Source organism: Mizuhopecten yessoensis, unplaced genomic scaffold, assembly GCF_002113885.1.
Source record: "Mizuhopecten yessoensis strain PY_sf001 unplaced genomic scaffold, ASM211388v2 scaffold5325, whole genome shotgun sequence".
NCBI classification, from domain to species: domain Eukaryota; kingdom Metazoa; phylum Mollusca; class Bivalvia; order Pectinida; family Pectinidae; genus Mizuhopecten; species Mizuhopecten yessoensis.
The window spans coordinates 99,269-122,055 of record NW_018405992.1 but is presented as its reverse complement, the minus strand read 5'-3'; the positions used below and the strand labels follow the sequence as shown (position 1 = coordinate 122,055).

Sequence of the window (22,787 nt, the reverse complement as noted above, 5' to 3'; positions counted from 1 at the left end):
TCTCCTGTTACATTAAGGTGCAGCACATGTCTCATGCAACATTAATTACAGCACCTGTCTCATGTAACATTAGTTACAGAACCTATCTCCTGTAACATTAGTTACAGAACCTGTCTCCTGTAACAGTAGGCAGAACCTGTCTCCTTTAACATTTGTTACAGAACCTGTCTCCTGTAACAGACAGAACATGTCTCATGTAACATTAGTTACAGAACCTGTCTCCTGTAACAGTAGACAGAACCTGTCTCATGTAACATTAGTTAGAGGACCTGTCTCCTGTAACAATAGACAGAACCTGCTCATGTAACATTAGTTACAGAACCTTTCTCCTGTGACATTAGTTACAGCACATGTCTCATGTAACATTAGTTACAGCACTTGTCTCATGTAACATTAATTACAGCACCTGTCTCATATAACATTAATTATAACACATGTCTCATGAAACATTAGTTACAGAACCTGTCTTCTATTACATTGATTATAACACCTGTCTCATATAACATTCGTTACAGAACCTGTCTCCTGTTACATTAAGGTGCAGCACATGTCTCATGTAACATTTATTACAGCACCTGTCTCATGTTACATTAGTTACAGAACCTGTCTCCTGTAACATAAGTTACAGAACCTGTCTCCTGTAACATTTGTTACAGAATCTATCTCCTGTAACAGTAGACAGAACCTGTCTCATGTATCAGTAGACAGAACCTGTCTCATGTAACAGACAGAACATGTCTCATGTAACACCTATCTCATGTAACAGTAGACAGAACCTGTCTCCTGTAACATTAGTTACAGAACCTGTCTCATGTAACAGACAGAACATGTCTCATGTAACACCTATCTCATGTAACAGTAGACAGAGCCTGTCTCCTGTAACATTAGTTACAGAACCTGTCTCATGTAACAGACAGAACATGTATCATGTAACATTAGTTACAGAACCTGTCTCCTGTTACAGTAGACAGAACCTGTCTCCTATAACATTAGTTACAGAACCTGTCTCCTGTAACAGACGGAACATGTTTCATGTAACACCTATCTCATGTAACAGTAGACAGAACCTGTCTCCTGTAACATTAGTTACAGAACCTGTCTCATGTAACAGACAGAACATGTATCATGTAGCATAAGTTACAGAACCTGTCTCCTGTAACAATAGACAGAACCTGCTCATGTAACATTAGTTACATAACCTTTCTCCTGTGACATTAGTTACAGCACATGTCTCATGTAACATTAATTACTGCACCTGTCTCATATAACATTAATTATAACACATGTCTCTTGAAACATTAGTTACAGAACCTGTCTTCTATAACATTGATTATAAAACCTGTCTCATGTAACAATAATTACAGCACCTGTCTCATGTAACAATAATTACAGCACCTGTCTCATGTAACATTAATTATAGCACCTGTCTCATGAAACATTAGTTACGGAAACCTGTCTCCTGTAACATCGATTATAGCACCTGTCTCATGAAATATTAGTTACTGAACCTGTTTACTGTAACATTAGTTGCAGCACATGTCTCATGTAACATTAATTACATCACCTGTCTCATGTAACATAAATTATAACACCTGTCATATGTAACATAAGTTGCAGAACCTGTTTTGTGTAACATTAGTTACAGAACCTGTCTCATGTTACATTAAGGTGCAGCACATGTCTCATGTAACATTAATTACAGCACCTGTCTCATGTAACATTAGTTACAGAACCTGTCTCCTGTAACAGTAGACAGAACCTGTCTCCTGTAACATTAGTTACAGAACCTGTCTCTTGTAACAAACAGAACATGTCTCATGTTACATTACAATGTAGTTACAGAACCTGTCTCCTGTAACAGTAGACAGAACCTGTCTCCTATAACATTCGTTACAGAACCTGTCTCCTGTTACATTAAGGTGCAGCACATGTCTCATGTAACATTAATTACAGCACCTGTCGCATGTAACATTAGTTACAGAACCTGTCTCCTGTTACATTAGTTACAGAACCTGTCTCATGTAACATTAGTTGCAGCACATGTCTTATGTATTACTAGTTAAAACACTTGTCTCTCCATGAAACATTAGTTATAGCACCTGTCTCACGTAACAAAAATTACAGAACCTGTCTCCTGTTACAGTAGACAGAACCTGTCTCATGTTACATTTGTTACAGAACCTGTCTCCTGTAACAGACAGAACCTGTCTCCTGTAATATACGTTACAGTACATGTCTCCTATAACAATAGACGTTACAACACCTGTCTATTTGTGTAACATAAGTTACAAGACTTGTATTATAGTGTTACAATATACCCCAGTAACTGTTTGGTAACGAGACTATATATGAAGCGAATGGAGTTTTTGAGCATTACAGAAACTATGACTATGACATTTACAACGCAATCATTTACCTACATGTACATACACAACACAGTTGTAAGAACCCTCCTGATTGCTTCTTGGGGGAATCTTAAATCTTAGAAGATCTCGTAACGTAGGGTAAACAGAATAATTACGAGGAATTCCAAATAAGCATTTGACTTCATTAACAAACACAAACTCACGTTTTCACTACACACGTGCTCGCTACAAAAAAAAAAGAAGAAAACTGTGAAAGAACGATGGCAGCCCCAATGATGATGACGACGATTTACCTCAATTTTTCAAGATTCACAAGTTTCCTTGTTGGAAACTTTATAGTTTACCTCAGAACATTCTGAAAAAGTACCAGGTAGTTAGTGGACGGGTGCATGTGAGTGCATTACATTCTTTTAAGCCAAACAGTAAAATATATCCTTTCCTCTAAAACATTTGTCTTACCACTCTTTACACTGCCATACCTCATACTAAACTTAAGAAACGCTTTAATCTCTTATTATGAAAGCGAAAGGTGAACGCCTATGTATGCGGTGGCAAACATTCTTATGAATGTTAAAAAACACAAAGGCAACGATGAAAAATACTGAAGATGAAATCTTAAAATGAACGAGTTCCTGGTTGACACTATCTTTCGGCGGCATATTTTTCGAGCAGACTGTTGGCATTCCAATGTGAACAAGCTTGCCATAAAACTTATATATGAAATAAAGTACATTAATGCTTACAGTATTGATTTATTGCTGGTATATTTACTAACCTAAAACAAACATTTTATCTCTTCAACGTATTCAGTATCTTTAATCATAAATAACGTGTCTATCTGGGAGGCGTCTGTTATTGCTACACTGTACATGTATTTCAATGACGGTGTGATATGGAAAACATCTATGACCAATCAGTAATGCAGGTAGACGTGCCAAAAGACATTCCTTTTTGTTTTAAAACACAGGGCTGTATAATAAATCACACAGAGTATCATAAAATGCGTGCGGTATGTTTAAACTTTTTTATGTATCGTGCAGTATTGATAAATGTGAAGAATTTATGTGAAATCGATTTGGCTTTTATCCCGACAACTCTTATTGAGACAAACACCTTGAGAAAAGTTTTGTTCGAGAACGAAGTCTGACACCTAGATGGCCCGCTGACTGTCCTGTAGCTGTCCACGTCTCCTTCAGGTAGGTACTGGTACCAATGTCGGGGAAACCACAAACTAGTGTCATTTTGTGTTCAGTCATATGAGGTGATGGTTTTCTAAAGCTTCCAGTAACATTTAGTAACATATCTTTTTAATGCATTATTGATTTCGATCATATACCGTCTAAGCTATCATATTTATCAATTCCAGAAATTCTGCTAAAAGTGCTAAGGATGTACGCCTCTGAGAAGTTTTAAAAAATCCCGTATTAAACGATTTTTCTTACGGTATATGCATTTTCGGAAAAAGAAGTTACTGGCATAATAGAAAATGCATACAAGAATTATGTTGGCGTGTGTTTGTTTTCGTGCTATGATCGGCTTAAAACACCAATTTAACATAATTTGACATTTTTGGTGATATTTTGTTTTTGTTTTGACCGTATGTAGAACAAATTCATACCATACCTTTCAGGTGTGCCATCAGAAATGTAATAATGTTTGTACATTTGATAAATATAGTATATGCTTCTAAATTATGGAAGTAAAACTTCTATTACTTATTCTTTCATCTCAGAAGAGCGATTTAGGTTTCCTCTACACCTTATTTTTAATGACAAAATACTCATTTTCCCCATTTTTAGCAGATGTAATGTTACATATAAACTTTTTTTTTAAATTTCAATGGATCAAAGAAAAGTTTGTTTCTCTCTCTAAAACAGTCACAAAAATCGGGGGCCATTGGGGTTCTGTTTTAGTCTTTTTATCGTAAGTGTTATTTTCAACTGTTACGGGGTCAAAAATAAAACTACATTTATAGATTCAGTTACGCTAAATATGTTATACAATACCAATAAAGGACAATGTTCCACTTTGTTGCTTAATATTTCATAATATTGAATGAACTTGTACAGCAAAAAATTAACTTCCGTCAATTAAAAATGGCGGCACACATTTTCAAAATTGCCGCCGAATTGGTCATTTTTAAAAATATTTTGTAAAAAAGTCTGCAACAACAGGCATCTAATGATTTTACACATTTGTAGGATGCATGTTTGCTTTTAAAATTGGTTATAATTTGTTAAAAGATATATAAGCCCGTTACATTGTATCAAAACGAGATTTTGACTTAATTTAAATCTCCGTAGAGTACATTCTTACAGGAGACAATACGTTGTACCCTTGCTTAGTAATTACGGGCTGCAGGTGTAAGTAACAAATATTTCCTAAAATACTTCCTAAATATATGTTCAACAAGGATGAACTGTGAGAACTGTGGACAATTGCCTTCAGTACGTTAAATGAAAAACTCCCAACTGGAGGAGATTCTTACTTTTCTTCGATATTAAGATAATATATTGATAACTTATTTTACGTCATATTTAAGTGCAATTATTTTTGACGTTTAAATTTAAGAAATGCATCAAACAATATATTACTGTAAAATGTAGTAACTTCCAAGTTATTCATTGATCATTAGTTTAAAGCAAATATACCTAACTAGTCCAATATTTTGTGAAGATACCCCCAAAACTGACGTTTGCGCTTTGTAGAGAGCACTTTGTCGTTGATCAGCAAAATAGATAAAACAAGATAGAGCGATTAAAAATAAACAAATTTACTAAGCACCAACATACTTAATGAGGGCTGAGTTTTGACAGTACACATAGAAAGAATAAAGAGACCATTTAAATGCCTTTTGATGAATTGCAAACAAAGATGATAAAGAATATATTAAACAGCGTCCATTCTCACAAACAAATTATTCCGCAGCGTCAATGTCAACACACAAAATATACAGCAACGTCAATACACGCATACAAAATATACCACAGCGTAGACACACACGAAATATACCACAGCGTCAATACCAACACACCAAATATATCACAGCGTCAATACACGCATACAAAATATACCACAGCGTCGATACACACACGAGGTATACCATAGCGTCAATACCAACACACCAAATATACAACAGCGTCGAAACAAACACACAAACTATACTTAAGTGTCCATATACACAAACAAAATATTCCGCAGCGTCAATGTCAACACACAAAATATACCACAGCGTCGATACACACACGAACTATACCAAAGTGTCCACACACACAAACAAAATATTCTGCAGCGTCAATGCCAACACACAAAATATACAGCAACGTCAATACACGCATACAAAATATACCACAGCGTTGATACACACACGCAATATACCACAGCGTCAATACCAACACACCAAATATTCCACAGCGTCAATACACGCATACAAAATACACCACAGCGTCGATACACACACGAAGTATCCCATAGCGTTAATACCAACACACCAAATATACCACAGCGTCAATACACGCATACAAAATATACCGCAGCGTCGATACACACACGAAGTATACCATAACGTCAATACCAACACACCAAATATACAACAGCGTCGAAACAAACAATCAAACCATACTAAAGTGTCCATACACACAAACAAAATATTCCGCAGCGTCAATGTCAACACACAAAATATACAGCAACGTCAATACACGCATTTAAAATATACCTAAGAAATATACAACAGCGCCGATAATCACACACAATATATACCACAGCGTCGATACACACACGAACTATACCATAGCGTCAATATCAACATACATGTACCAAATATAAAAAATAGCGTCGAAACAAACAAACAAAATATACAACAGCGTCGATAACCACACACAATATATACCACAGCGTCGATAAACACACGAAATATACCACAGCGACGATACACACAAGAGATATACCACAGCGTCAATACACGCACGAAATATACCACAGCGTCGATACACACACGAAATATACGACAGCGTCAATACACACACGAAATATACAACAGCGTCGATACACACACGAAATATACCACAGCGTCGATACACACACCAATATACAACAGCGTCGATACACACATGAAATATACCATAGCGTCGATATACACAGGAAATATACCAAAGCGTCGATACACCAACGAAATATACAACAGCGTCGATAACCACACACAATATATACCACAGCGTCGATACACACTAACAATATATACCACAGCGTCGATACACTCACCAATATACAACAGCGTCGATAACCACACACAACATACCAAATATACAACAGCGTCGAAACAAAAAAACAAAATATATCAAAGTGTCCACAAACACAAACAAAATATTGCGCAGCGTCAATGTCAACACACAAAATATACAGCAACGACAATACACGTATACAAAATATACCACAGCGTCAATACACGCATACAAAATATACCACAGCGTCGATACACACACGCAATATACCACAGCGTCAATACCAACACACCAAATATACCACAGCTTCGATACACACACGAAGTATACCATTGCGTCGATACACACTAACAATATATACCACAGTGTCAATACCAACACACAAAATATACCACAGCGTCGATACAAAAAAAATATAGCACAGCATCGATACGCACATACAACATATACCACAGCGTCATCACTAACACATAAAATATACCACAGCGTCATCACTAACACATAAAATATACCACAGCGTCATCACTAACACATAAAATATACCACAGCGTCATCACTAACACATAAAATATACCACAGCGTCATCACTAACACATAAAATATACCACAGCGTCATCACTAACACATAAAATATACCACAGCGTCATCACTAACACATAAAATATATCACAGCGTCATCACTAACACATAAAATATATCGCAGCGTCAATACACACTCATGACATTGGGACTCGGAATGTTAAGAAAAGAACAGATACTGAGTTACTTTCAGCCTGTAAGGAAAACAATAATGTATCGCTTCAAAACCGGAGACGAAATCATAAAGTAATCGTTTCCTGTATAACATTTACATGTATCACCGTCAACGAGTTGATAATCATTTAATTAAGACTTCAGTCAATTTAAAACTATCATTGTTGTATAAAATATACAAATGCCATCTTTTATTGGGAAAACAATGAATTTCAGATTAAAACCAATGGAAATTATTTGAAACAGGAAATGTTAATGTTTGATAGTTAATGTTTGTTCAGCTTTGTTTGCCACGTAAACAAGTTTAGGAGAATGATCACTATGGTGCATCTTTGTTATTATAACATGTATGAATAATTTCTCATCGTGGGTGTTCTTTTCCATTCAATCATAATTCTGCTTTATCTATACTATTTCACAATCTCTCCATGTATTCTGGGCAAGGTTCTCCAGCATTATCAGTAACAGACAGACAAAAGTGACAACCAATCTAACAGCCACGTTTTTAAGGCGTCACATACGGAACGATTTACAAAATGTTTCATTTAACCTTGATCTACATATGTCTACATATGTAGGACAAACATGTCTTAACATATAACGGTTAAAGTGTACTATACTTTACATTTTATGCTGCTGCAGAACACTCTATGAACTACTAGACATATTGGTTTACTTGTACCAAACATTCATTATTGTCCGAGTATAAATTCAAAATAGAGATCGGGTATATATATATGTATATGAATAGATAATATTACAATCTTTACTGGTTTGTTTTGTAAGTATTACCAATGACAGCAGTCGTCATGTATTGGCCATAAACACAAAAGCGACATACTCGTGTATATCATAAATTAAACTGATCGCTTGTATCCCTCAGCAACAAAAACGACTCTTATCATTGTATTAAAACTAGGCGGAGATAAACACGTATACGAATGCATGCTGTCAGAACATATAGTGACCAATGGTACTGCACTGATCACGATGTGACATATCAAAGTAATGGTGCTTTAAAATGGCAATATCAACAATGGATTCTCTCGTCGGCTGAAATATGTAACCGTATATATTACAAAGATGTTCAACTCTAAATACAAAGAAAATATATATAAATGTGTTCTAACTTATATAAAATAAAAACTTGACATTTAGATCAAATTGTTTTCAGGACATACTGCAATACTTCATATGTGTACATGAATAACAAAGACGAAGATGCCTTCACACGAACTAATATTCGTATTTGTTGCATTGATAATAGGTGAGTAATAAAATATATTATGCATAACATATTCTAGAATTATAACACCGTGTGATCTTTGCACTGAAGGAGAGATATTGGACAGAATGCAACGAAAAATCATCTTTTATTGCTAAGATACAAAGTATTATGAAATAGTGTCTGCTGACATCGTTCGTTCGGGTGTATCTCTGAGTGCCAAACATTGGTAATTTCCCTGTAGGGCAACTTGTTTCTTAAAAAGTGTCTAAGATCTGAACCAAATATAGCAAAAGTTATTTGAGGAAGTGTGCTGTATGAAACAAAGGTAAATATCAGGTATTCACAGGTGAAATGCAGAATTTATGAAACAGTATATAATTGACTTCCCATTATTTTATAAAACAACACCTGCCTATTGTCTGTAAATATGTTGGCACTCAGAGAACACCCCCTTTGTTCATAATTTTTGCTTGCAAGAATGTGGGGGTTATATTTATCAATCTCAAAACTCCTGGTTCGTAAGGTGACATACTATCATCATAAGATGGCAAAACATATTTTAAAGTTTAGATAACAAGTTATATTGTGATTTTTATCATCGGCCATTGTTTAAAACAGATATATGGAATATCACAATTGATATACTAGATGTTTTTACCTACTAGGTCTCGTTGTATATAGTTACGTCCATATCAGTAAGCTACCAGGTTCACTATTTTCATGGAATATTTCGTAAACATTGTACTCGAATAATCAAACAAATGTTTACTTTTATTTATTTTATCAATACGTATATTTAAGTATATACATGCCAGTTAACCAGTTTTATTAATATAAGTTTACTTTTATATTTACCTAGGTATGCTCATTATTCACATTTAAGATAAACCTGCTTTAGTTATATATGTATATAAACGTAATTTTAGACACATAATTGTATATTTTTCGTATGAAATCTTTGTTCCATGCGATACAAATTAACCTCTCAATATTTGATAACATTGTGCACATATTTTAAAAGTTCCTTTTGATATGAAAGATGAAAGTAAGTAGCTTTTCACGTCATTCATTTTCAGATTCGGTCCACTTACAGATGCTTCCTCCTAAATTTCCCCAAAATGTCTACGCACTCATTCATGAGGACAGAGCAAACGGTACTTGTTAGAATAGTTAACCTGACATTAAATGTTAAAAGCGTTTGATTGCAAAGCATTCCAACAATGGGATGTTTGATCGTATATGTACAACTTTAAACATACAACCCCATGCTTGTGTTGTGAACCTATCCGTAATTAAGTAAGCAGTAACAGATAATAATACTCTCTATATATATATGACAAGGGATAAAGCTACGTTACAACGATCTTTGTCTCACGTTTGTTGTTGTCCCAATTAATACATTAATTATATATCACAGGTTCCCTGATCAAATCTTTTAATGTCACCGACCAAGATAGTGCCAGCATAACGCTGGGGATATTTGATGATTTTACCCGACAGAGCGTTTACCTTAACCAGACCAATGTTAGTTCCGGGTTCGTGACAGGCCATATATACCTAATCAACCCTGACAGTTTCGATTTCGACAGGGTAAGATATTTTCAAAACTCTCAACATTATTATCATATAGTATGTATGAATGTTCTGCATTCGTTTTTTAAACGAAAGCAATGTCGTTTTTCTCTGTTTCCACGAAGTATATTTATTGTCACTGTTAGGAAGTGAATTCCTTAAACATATAGTATGCATGTCTGTACCATCTGTTTTCGAATTTTTACTAGCTTTAATAGTTTTTCACTTTCACCCCGCAATCGTGTTTGGCAATAATATAAATTGCATTAAAAATCAGAACAACGAATTACGAAAAGAGAGCAAGAGCTCAAAAAATACTTAAATAAAACAAAAATGCATCATAAACTCCCACGAAAACGGCGGCGAAATCAGATGTTTAAATATGGGCTCACCTTAAAGTTATAATATCTCTGAATACATTAAATGTTACACCCAAGTGTTTGGCAAAGACAAAATGTGTTTGGCAAAGACAAAATCAACAGTGTGTCATGAAATATGGAGTATCTAGTAACAACAGTGTACATTTATATATAAACCAGTCGGCATTAGTGTAAGAAACATATACAGTTGCAAAAATATCGATCTGTGTTGCTCTTTTTGTTAAATAGACCTAAATCTACACACATTTATCATATACCAATTCAACTTGATTTCAATCGCAATATTTATCAAAATAATCATAGATTTATTTTGCTTGAATAGGAGTAGCTGATATGTTTGTCAATGAATACTTTTGCAATAATATACAAGTAGTGATTTGTACATATAATTAAATGTATCTTTAGAAAGAAAAAAAAATCACTGTCTGATTGTATAAACAGTTTAACGATTTTAGAAGAATAATAAGCATACAGCCAGATTTAGATTTATATCAATAATTAAATATATATACTGTTTTAATTTCAAACGAATCAAACAAATAGTGTACTCTTAAAGTTTTTTCGCTCTATATACTTCACCACAAAAGTACATTTTTTATGTTATAATATTAGATGTTTTAAAGTAAATACATTCCTGCAGCAATATGAAATTTTGCATCATAGTATATGATGTTATTTATAGGTTTATTCCTCTGCTAACAGATAATCAAAAACACCGTTAAGAAAAGCATTGGTGAGGTGATTTCTTAGCAACGGGAAATAAACTGATAAAAGTAGGCAAAGCTATGACGCTTTAAGTGAGCTAAAATGACTATGCACTCCTCAGAGTATAGAGATTCAAGTCAATGCAGTGACAAAGTCATGCTAAATAAGCTTTAGTATTATTGATGCTTTAATGTATTTGGAATATAAAGACGTAATATATATTGCGTCCTAAATTTCTTTATATCTCTTTCGAAAGTTTGGATTTTAAGTTGTTGCTTTTTCTTCAATAAAGCAATTTCACGATCATGGCAGCATACGTTTCTAATAGTTTTTCTTTTGTTGAAACTTTTTCAGGGTAATAGTGAAGTAAAGCTGGCATTCACAGCATCTGATGGAGGGGGCAACACGGTAATACACGACAAAATAACTTTCCTCATAACGTATATAGAAGGCACCCAATGAGCGGTTATTTATAAGGATTTTTATCCAAGTTATTGGTTAGATCATATGTTCTGGACATACAATTGATTCTTTAGTTTCTAGAAAGTATCATAAAACAAATATTTTTAATATATAACAAATTTCAGTTCCAAGTCGGAACATATCTTGTGTAATTATATGTATTTAACAGGACTTTTTAGTTTTACTTCTCTGATCTAACTGGGATGATATCTGACACCAAGAAAACACTGTTTAACGAATAATTATGTGTATACGAAATATTTTTTTATGGAACACGATGCTGGTTTTGTATGACAGGTGACGGGGTTTGTACGAGTGTACGTGAATGATGTGAATGACAACCCGCCCGTTTTCAGAAGGCCAGCATACGTCTACAACATACCTGAGGTAAGATGGATGCTGCTTAACATGACGTATTGGCGAATATACATACTGAGTGGCAAATCCTACTCTAAATTTCATTTTTTTATAAACAATATGTTTAATACAAGTCAAACATTACTGTTAATTATTGATACACGGTACAGTATATATCGACCTTCAAATTTTAATAATAAAAGGATGCCATTCAAAGTTTGAAACAAGGGGTCAAATTTCATTTTTAGATTCAATCACATCACAATGATATAAAACAGTTAATTTTCTAGCATTACATTTCCCCTGCTATTTTTTAAAATTCAGACCTCCCTGGGCATTGTCTGCTATACGGATATTTAGGTAATAGGATTGTGTCGCCATTTCTCAGTAGAATTTATTCAAATTTTGTAGATATATTGCTTTGAAGTAATGCAAAATTTCTGCCACAAAAAAAAATATAGGTTGTCAGAATTTTAAGGATTTTAAAAGGAAATTTATGTAAAAAGGAGTGAATTTTGAAAAAAAAATTGAAACACACAATTTTTTGCAAAATGATATCAATAAAAATGATACTAACATAGATTAGTATTGCATTACTGTATATCAATTTCATAAATGCTGAAATTGTGTACAATTAATTATCTATAAACGATTAAGAATTGACATTTTATAATAAAAGCATATACACATAGTAATTGCATGCAAGAGTTATCGTTCTTGAAAAACTTCACAGTAGTGAAATAGGTAGCTGGTTTCTGAAGTACAGAAAAATGGACACATGTGACTCAATGATTAAAAAACAACTGAATTAATGCCTGGATTGCTTTGCAATTCTTTAATATTGAATCAACACACTGTTCTGTCAATAATAAGCATACAATATTCATCACTCTAATATTAAACATAAGATTATGCGGAAATTGTGATACTGTCTCCCTACATTGGATTTTCAACTAGGGATGTACTTCGTAGTAACTCGTTGGCGTCAGGAACGGGAGAGGTCTGTAACATGTATCTGTTGTATAAATCGAAAACAAGTCACACTTATTGATCAGCAATACAGGTCAATTATCGTATACACTAAAGATAAGTGACACCTCAGACCTTTAGTCCAAAAGGCCAACACACAAACCGTGGTGCAACACTAACGGGAACAGATTTTATTTTATTGTAGTGCTCTATTTCTTTAATGATCCCTGCCCTCCGCCTAAAATGTAACGAGGTATTGAGTTTTTTTCTACAGCATCGCTACATGTATTTTATAAGCAAATTATTTCTGAACAATAACCCATACCTTGCGGGAATTTCTTCAGTTTTATTTTGGAAATTGTGAAATTTCGATTTTTTAATGATTTTTTTTCAATTGAACAAAATGAAACAAAATGAAACAAAATATTAAATTTGATGCAACAATGGTTTATTAGAAATATAACACATAAAAATTAATAACAATGTCAACATTGATGAACAAAACACGCCAAAAAAAACACCTGAGTAATTTTCTAACAACAATAACAATAACTCTTAAACAAACAAAAATGCCAATAATATGAATCAATAAAATTCTGAGTGCCAATGCAACATATTTAAGACAACGAAAAGAAAATATAGGTGACAAAAAATAAATATCTTGCAGACTCTCTTATTCTACACAAAAAAAAAAAAGATACAAAAGAAACTAAACAAAAAAGAGAGACAACTCTTAAATTTGTACCCAATAATAATTCTAAATCCATAAAAATTATGTATACAATTTACAACATACAATATAGCACAATAACATATTATGTTGTGATACAAAAATCACACTATACAACAAAATAGACTTTTACATTCTGAACAAAACAAAAATAAACTTTTACATTATGTACAGATAACAACATACCATATTGTGATATTAAAAATATCACACTATATATCAATAATAAACTTTTAAATTATTTACAGATAACAACTTATCATATTGTGATATACAAAATATCACACTATATATCAATACTAAACTTTTACATTATTTACAGATTTATTAGTGTTTTTATATCTTAAAATGTATGAAGATAAAAAAATTCCTATAACCTCTATTGAAAACCCTGTAAAAGTATAAACGTTTAAAAAACCCACCTCAATATCGTATATGTTATACCTCAATGTTTGCTAAAAATAAAAAAATGAACAATATCATAAAAGGTAAGTAGGAATTAACTGTATTGGTGATAACAACTGTTTTTTGTGTTTGACTGAAAATGATACACATTAATGGTTATCTTGACTATCTCATTTTATTAGTTACCTTTTGATTACACTTGTAGAATTCAAAATATTCGTCAAACCACAGTGCGAATATTTCAGCGACCGATGCAGATGATGGGGCAAACAAGGCCTTTGTATACAAATTAGACGTAAGCATGATAAAAACAAAAAATATAGATGTTATTGTTGAATGTATAGCATGAAATTGTTTTCTTTGGTGTTTCTTTTCCAATAAGTGTTACAACAGAACTATAAGTATCAATCTTACATGTTCCGATACCGTTAACTAAAATATTGCAGTCTTTAAATACGGTGATCTTTCCTGTCTGAAAACATTTGTAAATAGTAATGTTTAAAACCTGATGCTGAATAGTTTATGCAGTCTGTGCTGTCTGAAAATGAGTTATTTCCTTTCTTATGACAATATTACTTGTCAGAAACCTTTGGCCGCAAACTTTAGCAGCAATATCTGTCTGAAACAATATATTAACACTATGTTGATCCCTTTGATATGACACTATTATGCTAAATTCTCATGTTGATATTCTTGTCTTAAACCATCAATAAGATGTAATATCGACCTCTTCTACCTAAAGCTATATGTCAAAGAACATTGCTATATTTGCAGTCTGAAAGTATATGTTAATTATTCTGTTGTTTTCCTGTTTTATGACTGAAATCATATGATAAATATTCATTGTGATCTTTCCTGTTTATAACCGTCCGTAAATTAGAGATAGCGAACTTTTAATCGAGCTGTATACTTATGTCGATTTTTTGGGTCTCAAGCCATGCATATGTCGATTGTTCCGGTCTCAAGCAATGTATATGTCGGTTAGTCTAGTCTAAATCCTGAATAGGTTTATGTCTTTTTTAATCAAAATGTTTTGCTCGTTTACCATTTCAGGCGACAGGCCAGGTGAGCGTTTTTCAGTTGTTTATATTGTATAAAGACGTCTTCAGCATCGATCCACAAGATGGACAGCTCATACTTCAGAAACCATTAGATTATGAGACGCTCAGCTTTTACCAATATAATATAGTGGCCGTGGTAAGCACAATAACTTGATATTACAGTTAATCTTATGTAATGACGTTGTATCATTCAAACATAGTATTGTAATTTAAAACTGATATTTGTTTCTGATTTTTGTTTTGTTTTTAATCGTTTGGTACTGAAAGGACTATACATCTGAACATGATACATCAGTGGTGTTTTTTAAATATCGATTGATATAAGATATTATGAAAATTTTGAACTGTGTAAAATATTCATTAAGCAATTTAGACAAGTGGTGAGATGAACACAAACAACACAACACAGTCTTATTCATACTATTTGTGATAAATGTATGTTTTGAGCACAATCCTAATCCAATCATGATGGATCTTTAAAACCGCTAATCATGATGGATCTTTAAAACCGCTATATCTTCGCCTTTTAGAGGATATTTCGTTTAAACTGGGGTGGACCGAAACCATATGTAAAATATAAACACTGATTACATCACTCTCTGATACCAGTTAAGTTGGTCTAAAATTATACTGGAGCTTAATGGTACATCGATGTGCATATTTCAAGATTTCAAACAAATGTATAGTTAGCAAAACAAGTTTAGAATTGATGTGTTCAAAACCCGTGAATATGTTTTCAGGATAGTGGGACTCCTCCTTTGACAGGGACAGCTGAAATAACAATCAAAGTGACAGATGTTCAGGATACGCCTCCGAATTTCCAAGGATTACCATATATATTTACTATCAAAGAAAATTCTTCATGGGTATATATCAAATACAGTTTCATGAATGATGTTTAGTTTCTAAATATTGTCGGTTATGTATATTTTTTTCATTGAGTTAATGAATATGAAAGATTTTGATATCTAACTGCATTTTATTTATCTCTTAGAACTTAGTATTTAACCTACCACGTCTCTTTAGCTTCCTTCTTTGAATTGACCCTACAGAAGACACGACTTGCCGCCCGAATACCAAACTCTTTGTCAAATGAGACGACTTTTACTTTTACTAGTGACATACCAGCCTCCTCTGCTTATAGACCTAGCATGTCACAGCATGTTTCATATTTTTGAAAGTGTTCGAAAAATATGGGGTTAAAAATAGCTGCATTCTAATGGCAAATATACTACTTATAAATTGTTTCACTCCACTGAGGAAATGTAACGGTATCTACCATGACCTGATTCCAAACGAAGATGTTTCATTATCTATCGCCACCCTTGTTGTCGTCCGTATGATTTGACAGGATAATGTATGACAAGTAGAACATCTATACAGATATGACGTCCGAATATATCAAGATAAAAACAAGTTATAAATTGTTTTAAAACATTGCATTTTAATTTTAATGACGAGAGAAAAATAATCACCCTTAATATTCAGGGTGTAACAGAGACTTTTCCAACTCTCGGGTTAATATTTTGCAGAGCCTTGGGTCAGACAACGATAATATCTCTTTTCGGGTTGGAGACTTTTCTGTTGATGACATTTGTTTTGGTGTTTACAGTTTAATACTGCCCTTCTGTATTGATATTTAGTTTGATTTTTGTACTGGGGCATTGTCATATTACATTTCTACTTTTAATTTCTTTTAAGACAAGTTGTTATTAAATGTTTTGATGATACTGTGATTAACAGGCAATGATACATTGATAAAGTGTCTGTTGCTTAGGCTGGAAAAGATATCCTTGCCATGGACGGTGATCGGGGAATTCCTAGGAATATTCAATACAAAATTGTGAATGCTTCAGGTAATATTTGATATGAAAGAATTTGAAATAACAAATACCAAAACGTAATCGATATGATATAGGTAAGCTGGTACACAGACGACACAATAATTCATATCTGGAAGTCAATCTTATTTGAATAATGAATGTCATGAAGAGAATCAAAATGTTACCACTTTTGTTGTCGAGAAAAATCTAAAATAGACAAAAAAACATACCATTTTAGGTTTTTACTTATAAACATTTAGTCAGCACAAAATAATGCTTAGAACATCATAGAATGACTTGCTTTTATTTTCATTAAAACAACACACAATTGCAAGCAAATGAAAAAAATAAAATTCAATTAGTAATTATATATTTAAACCCTATTTTTTTCATTTTTTTTTCATAAATTAATCGATTGCTTATGTTCGAAATACTTTCCAACTGCAGCTATCAGCATTAACAATATTAGTAATACATTCAATGAAACCAATCGCGTAAGGGAAATAAATAAAACAAATACATAGAAATCTTCATTTCGAAATTATTTGTGACGAATTATCTCCCTTGTTTGGAAAGTAAATCAGAAATAAAGAAATAGTGCACTCGGACTGATCGGAACCAAACTACTTTCTCAGCAATAATAGAACCAAATTGTGTTAACCAATAGACTAAGGATCCCGATTTCAGGGGGGAAAACTGTATCCAACATTTTCGACGGTCTTTTGATATTCATGTTGGTATTACATGTAATACGTTGATATCATTGTTATCATTTAAGTTGATACCCATTATTGATGATTTCTCTGCCTTTAATAATATTTACTCTTTCTTGACGATGTTTCTTTTTCAATTTGAAGATGAGTGCTCCAAATTATTTAAGATGAATACCACTGGGAAGTTTTCAATAAAGGATAAATTGGACAGAGACACTGGAATCGTATTGAAAAATCAAGGAGTATGCAGGATTGATATCGAGGTTTGTTTTATCACTTTACCTCAAATCAAAGTTCTGTGTGCCCATTGAGTGCAGAGGGGCTGGGCCCAAGAGTGGAAATTTAGGTAAATCAAACAATCCTTCTATTTATGTACTAATAAAGAGATTAAAACTATTTTCTAGAACATTCTCATATAAAGGAGCTTAAAAACGATGAATGTACACCCCCACCCTCACCCCTGGAGCAGAGATAGGAGGGGACCTATTAGGGGGATTTAGGAAAATCTTCAAAATGCTTCTCTTTCTGTTCAACTTGAGGGATTAACCAAATGTAATGCAGAGCATTCTTTGGCAAATGCACCTCAATTTTGTATAATGGAGGATGTGGCCGAGCTGGTGCAGAGGGACGGGCCAATTAAGGGGATTTAGGTAAATCTTTTAAATTCTTTCTGAACGAAAGGAGGGATTTAAACCAAATTCTGTGAAGAGCAATCGGGACTCAATTCTGCAGAAACGAATAGTATGGCCCAGCTGGAGCAGAGGCCCATTACTAGTAACATACAGATAGATGTATAATTTTTGCCTATTTTGTACGAATGGAATGATTTAACCAAATTTTTGTTTAAGGTATCGTTGAAATCAAATGTGTATAAGTAGAGGGTGTGGTCCCCGTGGGGACTAGACGGGTTGGGTCAATTAATTCGAACAATTTTCTATTGTATGAATTGAGGGGTGTACAAAATCCTTGGGCAATTGGGACTCCATCTCGTTATTATTGGATAGTGTAGGCCCCTGGGGGCAAGGAGGCAGGGCCAAAAAGGGGAAATATTTTTTTGTTCCATAGAAATGGAGCGGTTTTAAAAGTGTCTTGAACATCATTGGGGAGGGGAGGTAATTTTGTTATGTACAGTCATTTTAAGGGGCTGTCACACTTAGCCGATTTGGGTCGCCGGAGCAATACCGGAGCACAAATTTGGCGATTTTCTTTGATCGGTACTAGTACAGCAGCGCTACGGTATCACATCGCTAAGAATGGTATTTCATCGTCAGAACATCGTCAGAACATAGGCGAAAAGGATAACAACGGCAGGCGACGTTAGAAATTTTTGAACATGCTCAAAAATGTCCGCCGTTGCGCTGCCACAGCAAGCAACGGGACCACAACGGCAATACATCGGCAGGACTCCGTTATGGCTTCGTTAATGTCTGTAAACCACCGGTAGCGTCCCGTAATGGATCGGCGGCTCTCCGATGGCCTCAATGTGTACCGTACTGGTACCAATGTGATACTGAAGAACTATCTAATACCACCGAAGTAGTATTGATACGCCGCCAATGTACTAACTATGTACTACCGTAACATCGGCAATTTGTATTTTTTTATATTCTTTAATTAAGAATCGATATATTTTTAACTCAACCCCGTCAAGTTAATCAAGACGAGCATATTTTAACCACACTACGCATATATGTGTAAAAATATATTGCATCAACAATGCAGAAACATATCCGCATTACCAAACGTGCCATTTGTAATGACTAACTTACCTTTTCTATACTCATACGCTGACAAGAAAGATATTATACATGCCAGGTGTAATCTTTTCTTTATTAGTATAAGTTTATAAGGTGATCTAATATGATATATTCGTGTAGGCTGAAGAGATAACAAAACCCGGAGAGCCGACTACCAACTCTACAGCCATCACGACAGTGACTGTGATGGTGGAGGATCGAGACGACAACGTACCAACCTTCAACAAGTCTCACTACGACGCCTACATACAGGAGGGCATGTCCAACATTCCAATGACCATCGTGGGATCGACCGGCATAGAAGTGTTCGATCTGGATCAGGTAAGGAACAAAACACATTTATTGTTTGCCTTTACATGTCAGCATCAATATAGATTTTCAAGAACATCCAACGATAAAAGCGTCTGTTTTAATGAAGCCAAAACAATTAGTTAACTGGTCGCTGAGAAGAAGAGAATACTCCGGAGACTGAATCAAAACAATATGAAACAATGTGTTGAACAGGTCTCTATTTCCTAGCACCTTCAAGCTTTATTATTTGCAAATAACGACGTTCAATTTCATTCACAGGGACCAAACGGTGAGTTTAGCCTAACAGTCCAATATACCAACGGAACCAAATTTACTGGAATTGAAGCTTCACCATCATTAGTTCTTACCCGGGCCACAGTTTTATTGAGACTTGTAAATGGGTTTGAATTCGACTACGAAACAGAACAGAAAATTACACTGCTTGTAAGTTTTTAGAGCGCTGTGAAAACATAGTTAAGCAACTGCCTCAGTAATTCTTGTTTTTGTTAATGGATAAAATCATTATCAGAGCTAAAAAGCATATTCAGAGTTGTCGCCAAGTCCATTATTTGATATGAGCTAGAACAATGTGACATTTACATCAGCGTAGTCACTTTAAGATATCCATAGAAAAAATTGTTGATTAATGCATTTACACGTCATTATAATATTCACGTGCAGAAGTTTCCTTTCACCTTTGTAAATTGTATATGGAAGGTTTTTTTCTGTTTTTGCATAGTGAGCTGCCTGCTTTTATCTATTACGAAATTTATTTTATAAGGAATCACATTTTGCAAATTGGTGTTCCCTATCTTTTGTCAAAACTAAATCTTGCGTCATACATACAGATTGTAGCCACCGAGAAGACTAACACGAGTCTGTCCGTCACATGTACGGTCAATGTAACTATCTACAATACCAAGGAGATTGATTATAACGCAACCGCACCCGAATGTCCGGTAAGTGGAATAACCATTATATTGGTTACAAGTAACGTGAACGCTGAAAGTCTTTCCTCAGGGTACAGATTCGTTGTGAGCTCAAACTGTAGACGATTGGAGGCAGATTGGTAATCAAATGTAAAGAATGACCAGAAGGGACATTATTCTATGGTTATGCATATTAAGGGCATTGGGATGTTGAAGCTTCATAAACCTCTGTAGACGTACATTTTTAATTATGCATTTGATATTTATTCCGGTCATTATTTCATGAGTGTTTCGGAGACGGTGTTATAATTATTATAGTATATTATAGTATAGTATAGAATGCTATAACACAAAGTTTTTTAACATACTGTACTGTATTATCCAGTAAATATACCCATGTCATATTTTGTTGCGTATTAACCCATGTAATATGACTGATCGGCCCTGTGATTGGTTGTAAGTTTCAATTGTGACGTTACGTCGAGGATAAGTACATGACGTCACAGACTTACGCACCGGGGTCTAAATGGCGGCTTTTTACATTTCAAGGTTGCATGAAAATTGTCGTTTTACACGAATAAATGCCACAAATCTTGATTACGTGATAAAAAGGATCTTACTCTCGTTTTCATTTCATATGAATTTGTAAAAGTTTTGTCCTCGTATAGTGATTTTTCGTTCAACTCTGTGGTTCTGTCTCGACTTAACTTCAGCTGGCTACAGGTCAATGAATGACGACACGTTTTATAAAGTTCTACAATTTATTATGTACAGAATGAAACAGTGAAGTAAATTAGATGAAACATGATGAATAGATATGCACAATGCTACAGCACGTCAACCACTCGACCGGTCCATACTAAAAACAGTATACCGTGTAACATATGTCCTCTCAAAAATGTCCACCCGGTATCCCACCCCGGGGAATAAGTTAAAACACACCCCGATAATAGATTACAACATGCCTACAACTGGAAAATAACCATTCCAAATTAACACTGAGATAATTCTACCCAAACATGCCTACAATGGGAAAATACCACCCAGCCCGGAATAATTTTGAGGTCTAAGGCCGAAATACACTCCTACATACCTGCCCGTAAGAATATAAGGGAAAAGACGAGCCGTCCAGCTACATGTAAGCCTCTGCCAGACTGATTTACAATACCAAAACACCCAGCTATATAACCAAATTTAATTGTATGCCTTGAAATGCACGTGCCATGGAGTATTTGAAATACACGTGCAATGTAGTATTTGAACTCGATACTGACTCATACATGAGCGTAGAGTGCTGTACAGGTAAGGTAACATATCCCAAAAATATTAACCAATCAGAAACGTCTAAATATGATACCTGAAGGGAATCCCCAACGGGAATACCCCAGGTAAACTGATCACAACACGCACTCCGTCTTACGAAACGTAAATACGGAACTATATACAACAAGTAAGTGTTCAAAACCCAATCCTTTTACAAATTTATGAAACTTGTCACGAAATTTTCATTTTAGTTCGTAGACTCGTTTCATAAATCCCATATATATATATATATTTACATTTGCCCCCACGCCGTCCTATTACAACAGTGTTAGAGGGCAAGTGTAATTATATAGGCTATAATTACAACTGCTCGACTATAATTACAACTGCCTGTTTCAGGTTTAGGAATATGTAAACAAACAAAATGGCCGCCTGAAATGTATTTTGAGGCAGGACAAATGGTTTTTGTAGGAATATGTCTTAAAAAAGAAAAATATGTAAATATAAAAAATACCTGGTTGTCTGGATGTAATTATTGTTGATATACTTACAAGTGGCCTCTGGCAAATCTACCATAAATCCCTAGCGGGGTTTATTGGATTTGCCAGAGGCCACTTGTAATTATATCAACAATAATTACATCCAGACAACCAGTTATTGTTTAAATATATATGTATGTGTGTGTGTATTTTAATAACTTTTTATTAGTGAAATATCGTAAATTTACTCTTTCATACAAACTATGATTTTTCAGCAAAGATATTAAAAATGTAACATATTCACATGTGATGATATAAAGTGCT

General features: G+C 34.1%; 1 protein-coding gene across 1 annotated transcript; it reads left to right on the top strand.

Annotated features, from left to right (window-relative positions):
• The first annotated feature begins 3,485 nt into the window (after positions 1 to 3,485).
• Positions 3,486 to 19,641, top strand: LOC110450556 (protocadherin alpha-2-like). The gene is made up of 11 exons (XM_021498144.1): positions 3,486 to 3,562; positions 8,514 to 8,606; positions 9,644 to 9,721; positions 9,985 to 10,157; positions 11,579 to 11,632; positions 11,984 to 12,073; positions 14,353 to 14,442; positions 15,201 to 15,344; positions 15,949 to 16,074; positions 16,986 to 17,064; positions 19,622 to 19,641. The coding sequence occupies exons 2-11, from the start codon at positions 8,561 to 8,563 to the stop codon at positions 19,624 to 19,626; spliced, it is 885 nt and encodes a 294-aa protein (XP_021353819.1). The 5' UTR covers positions 3,486 to 3,562; positions 8,514 to 8,560; the 3' UTR covers positions 19,627 to 19,641.
• Positions 19,642 to 22,787: the final 3,146 nt, after the last annotated feature.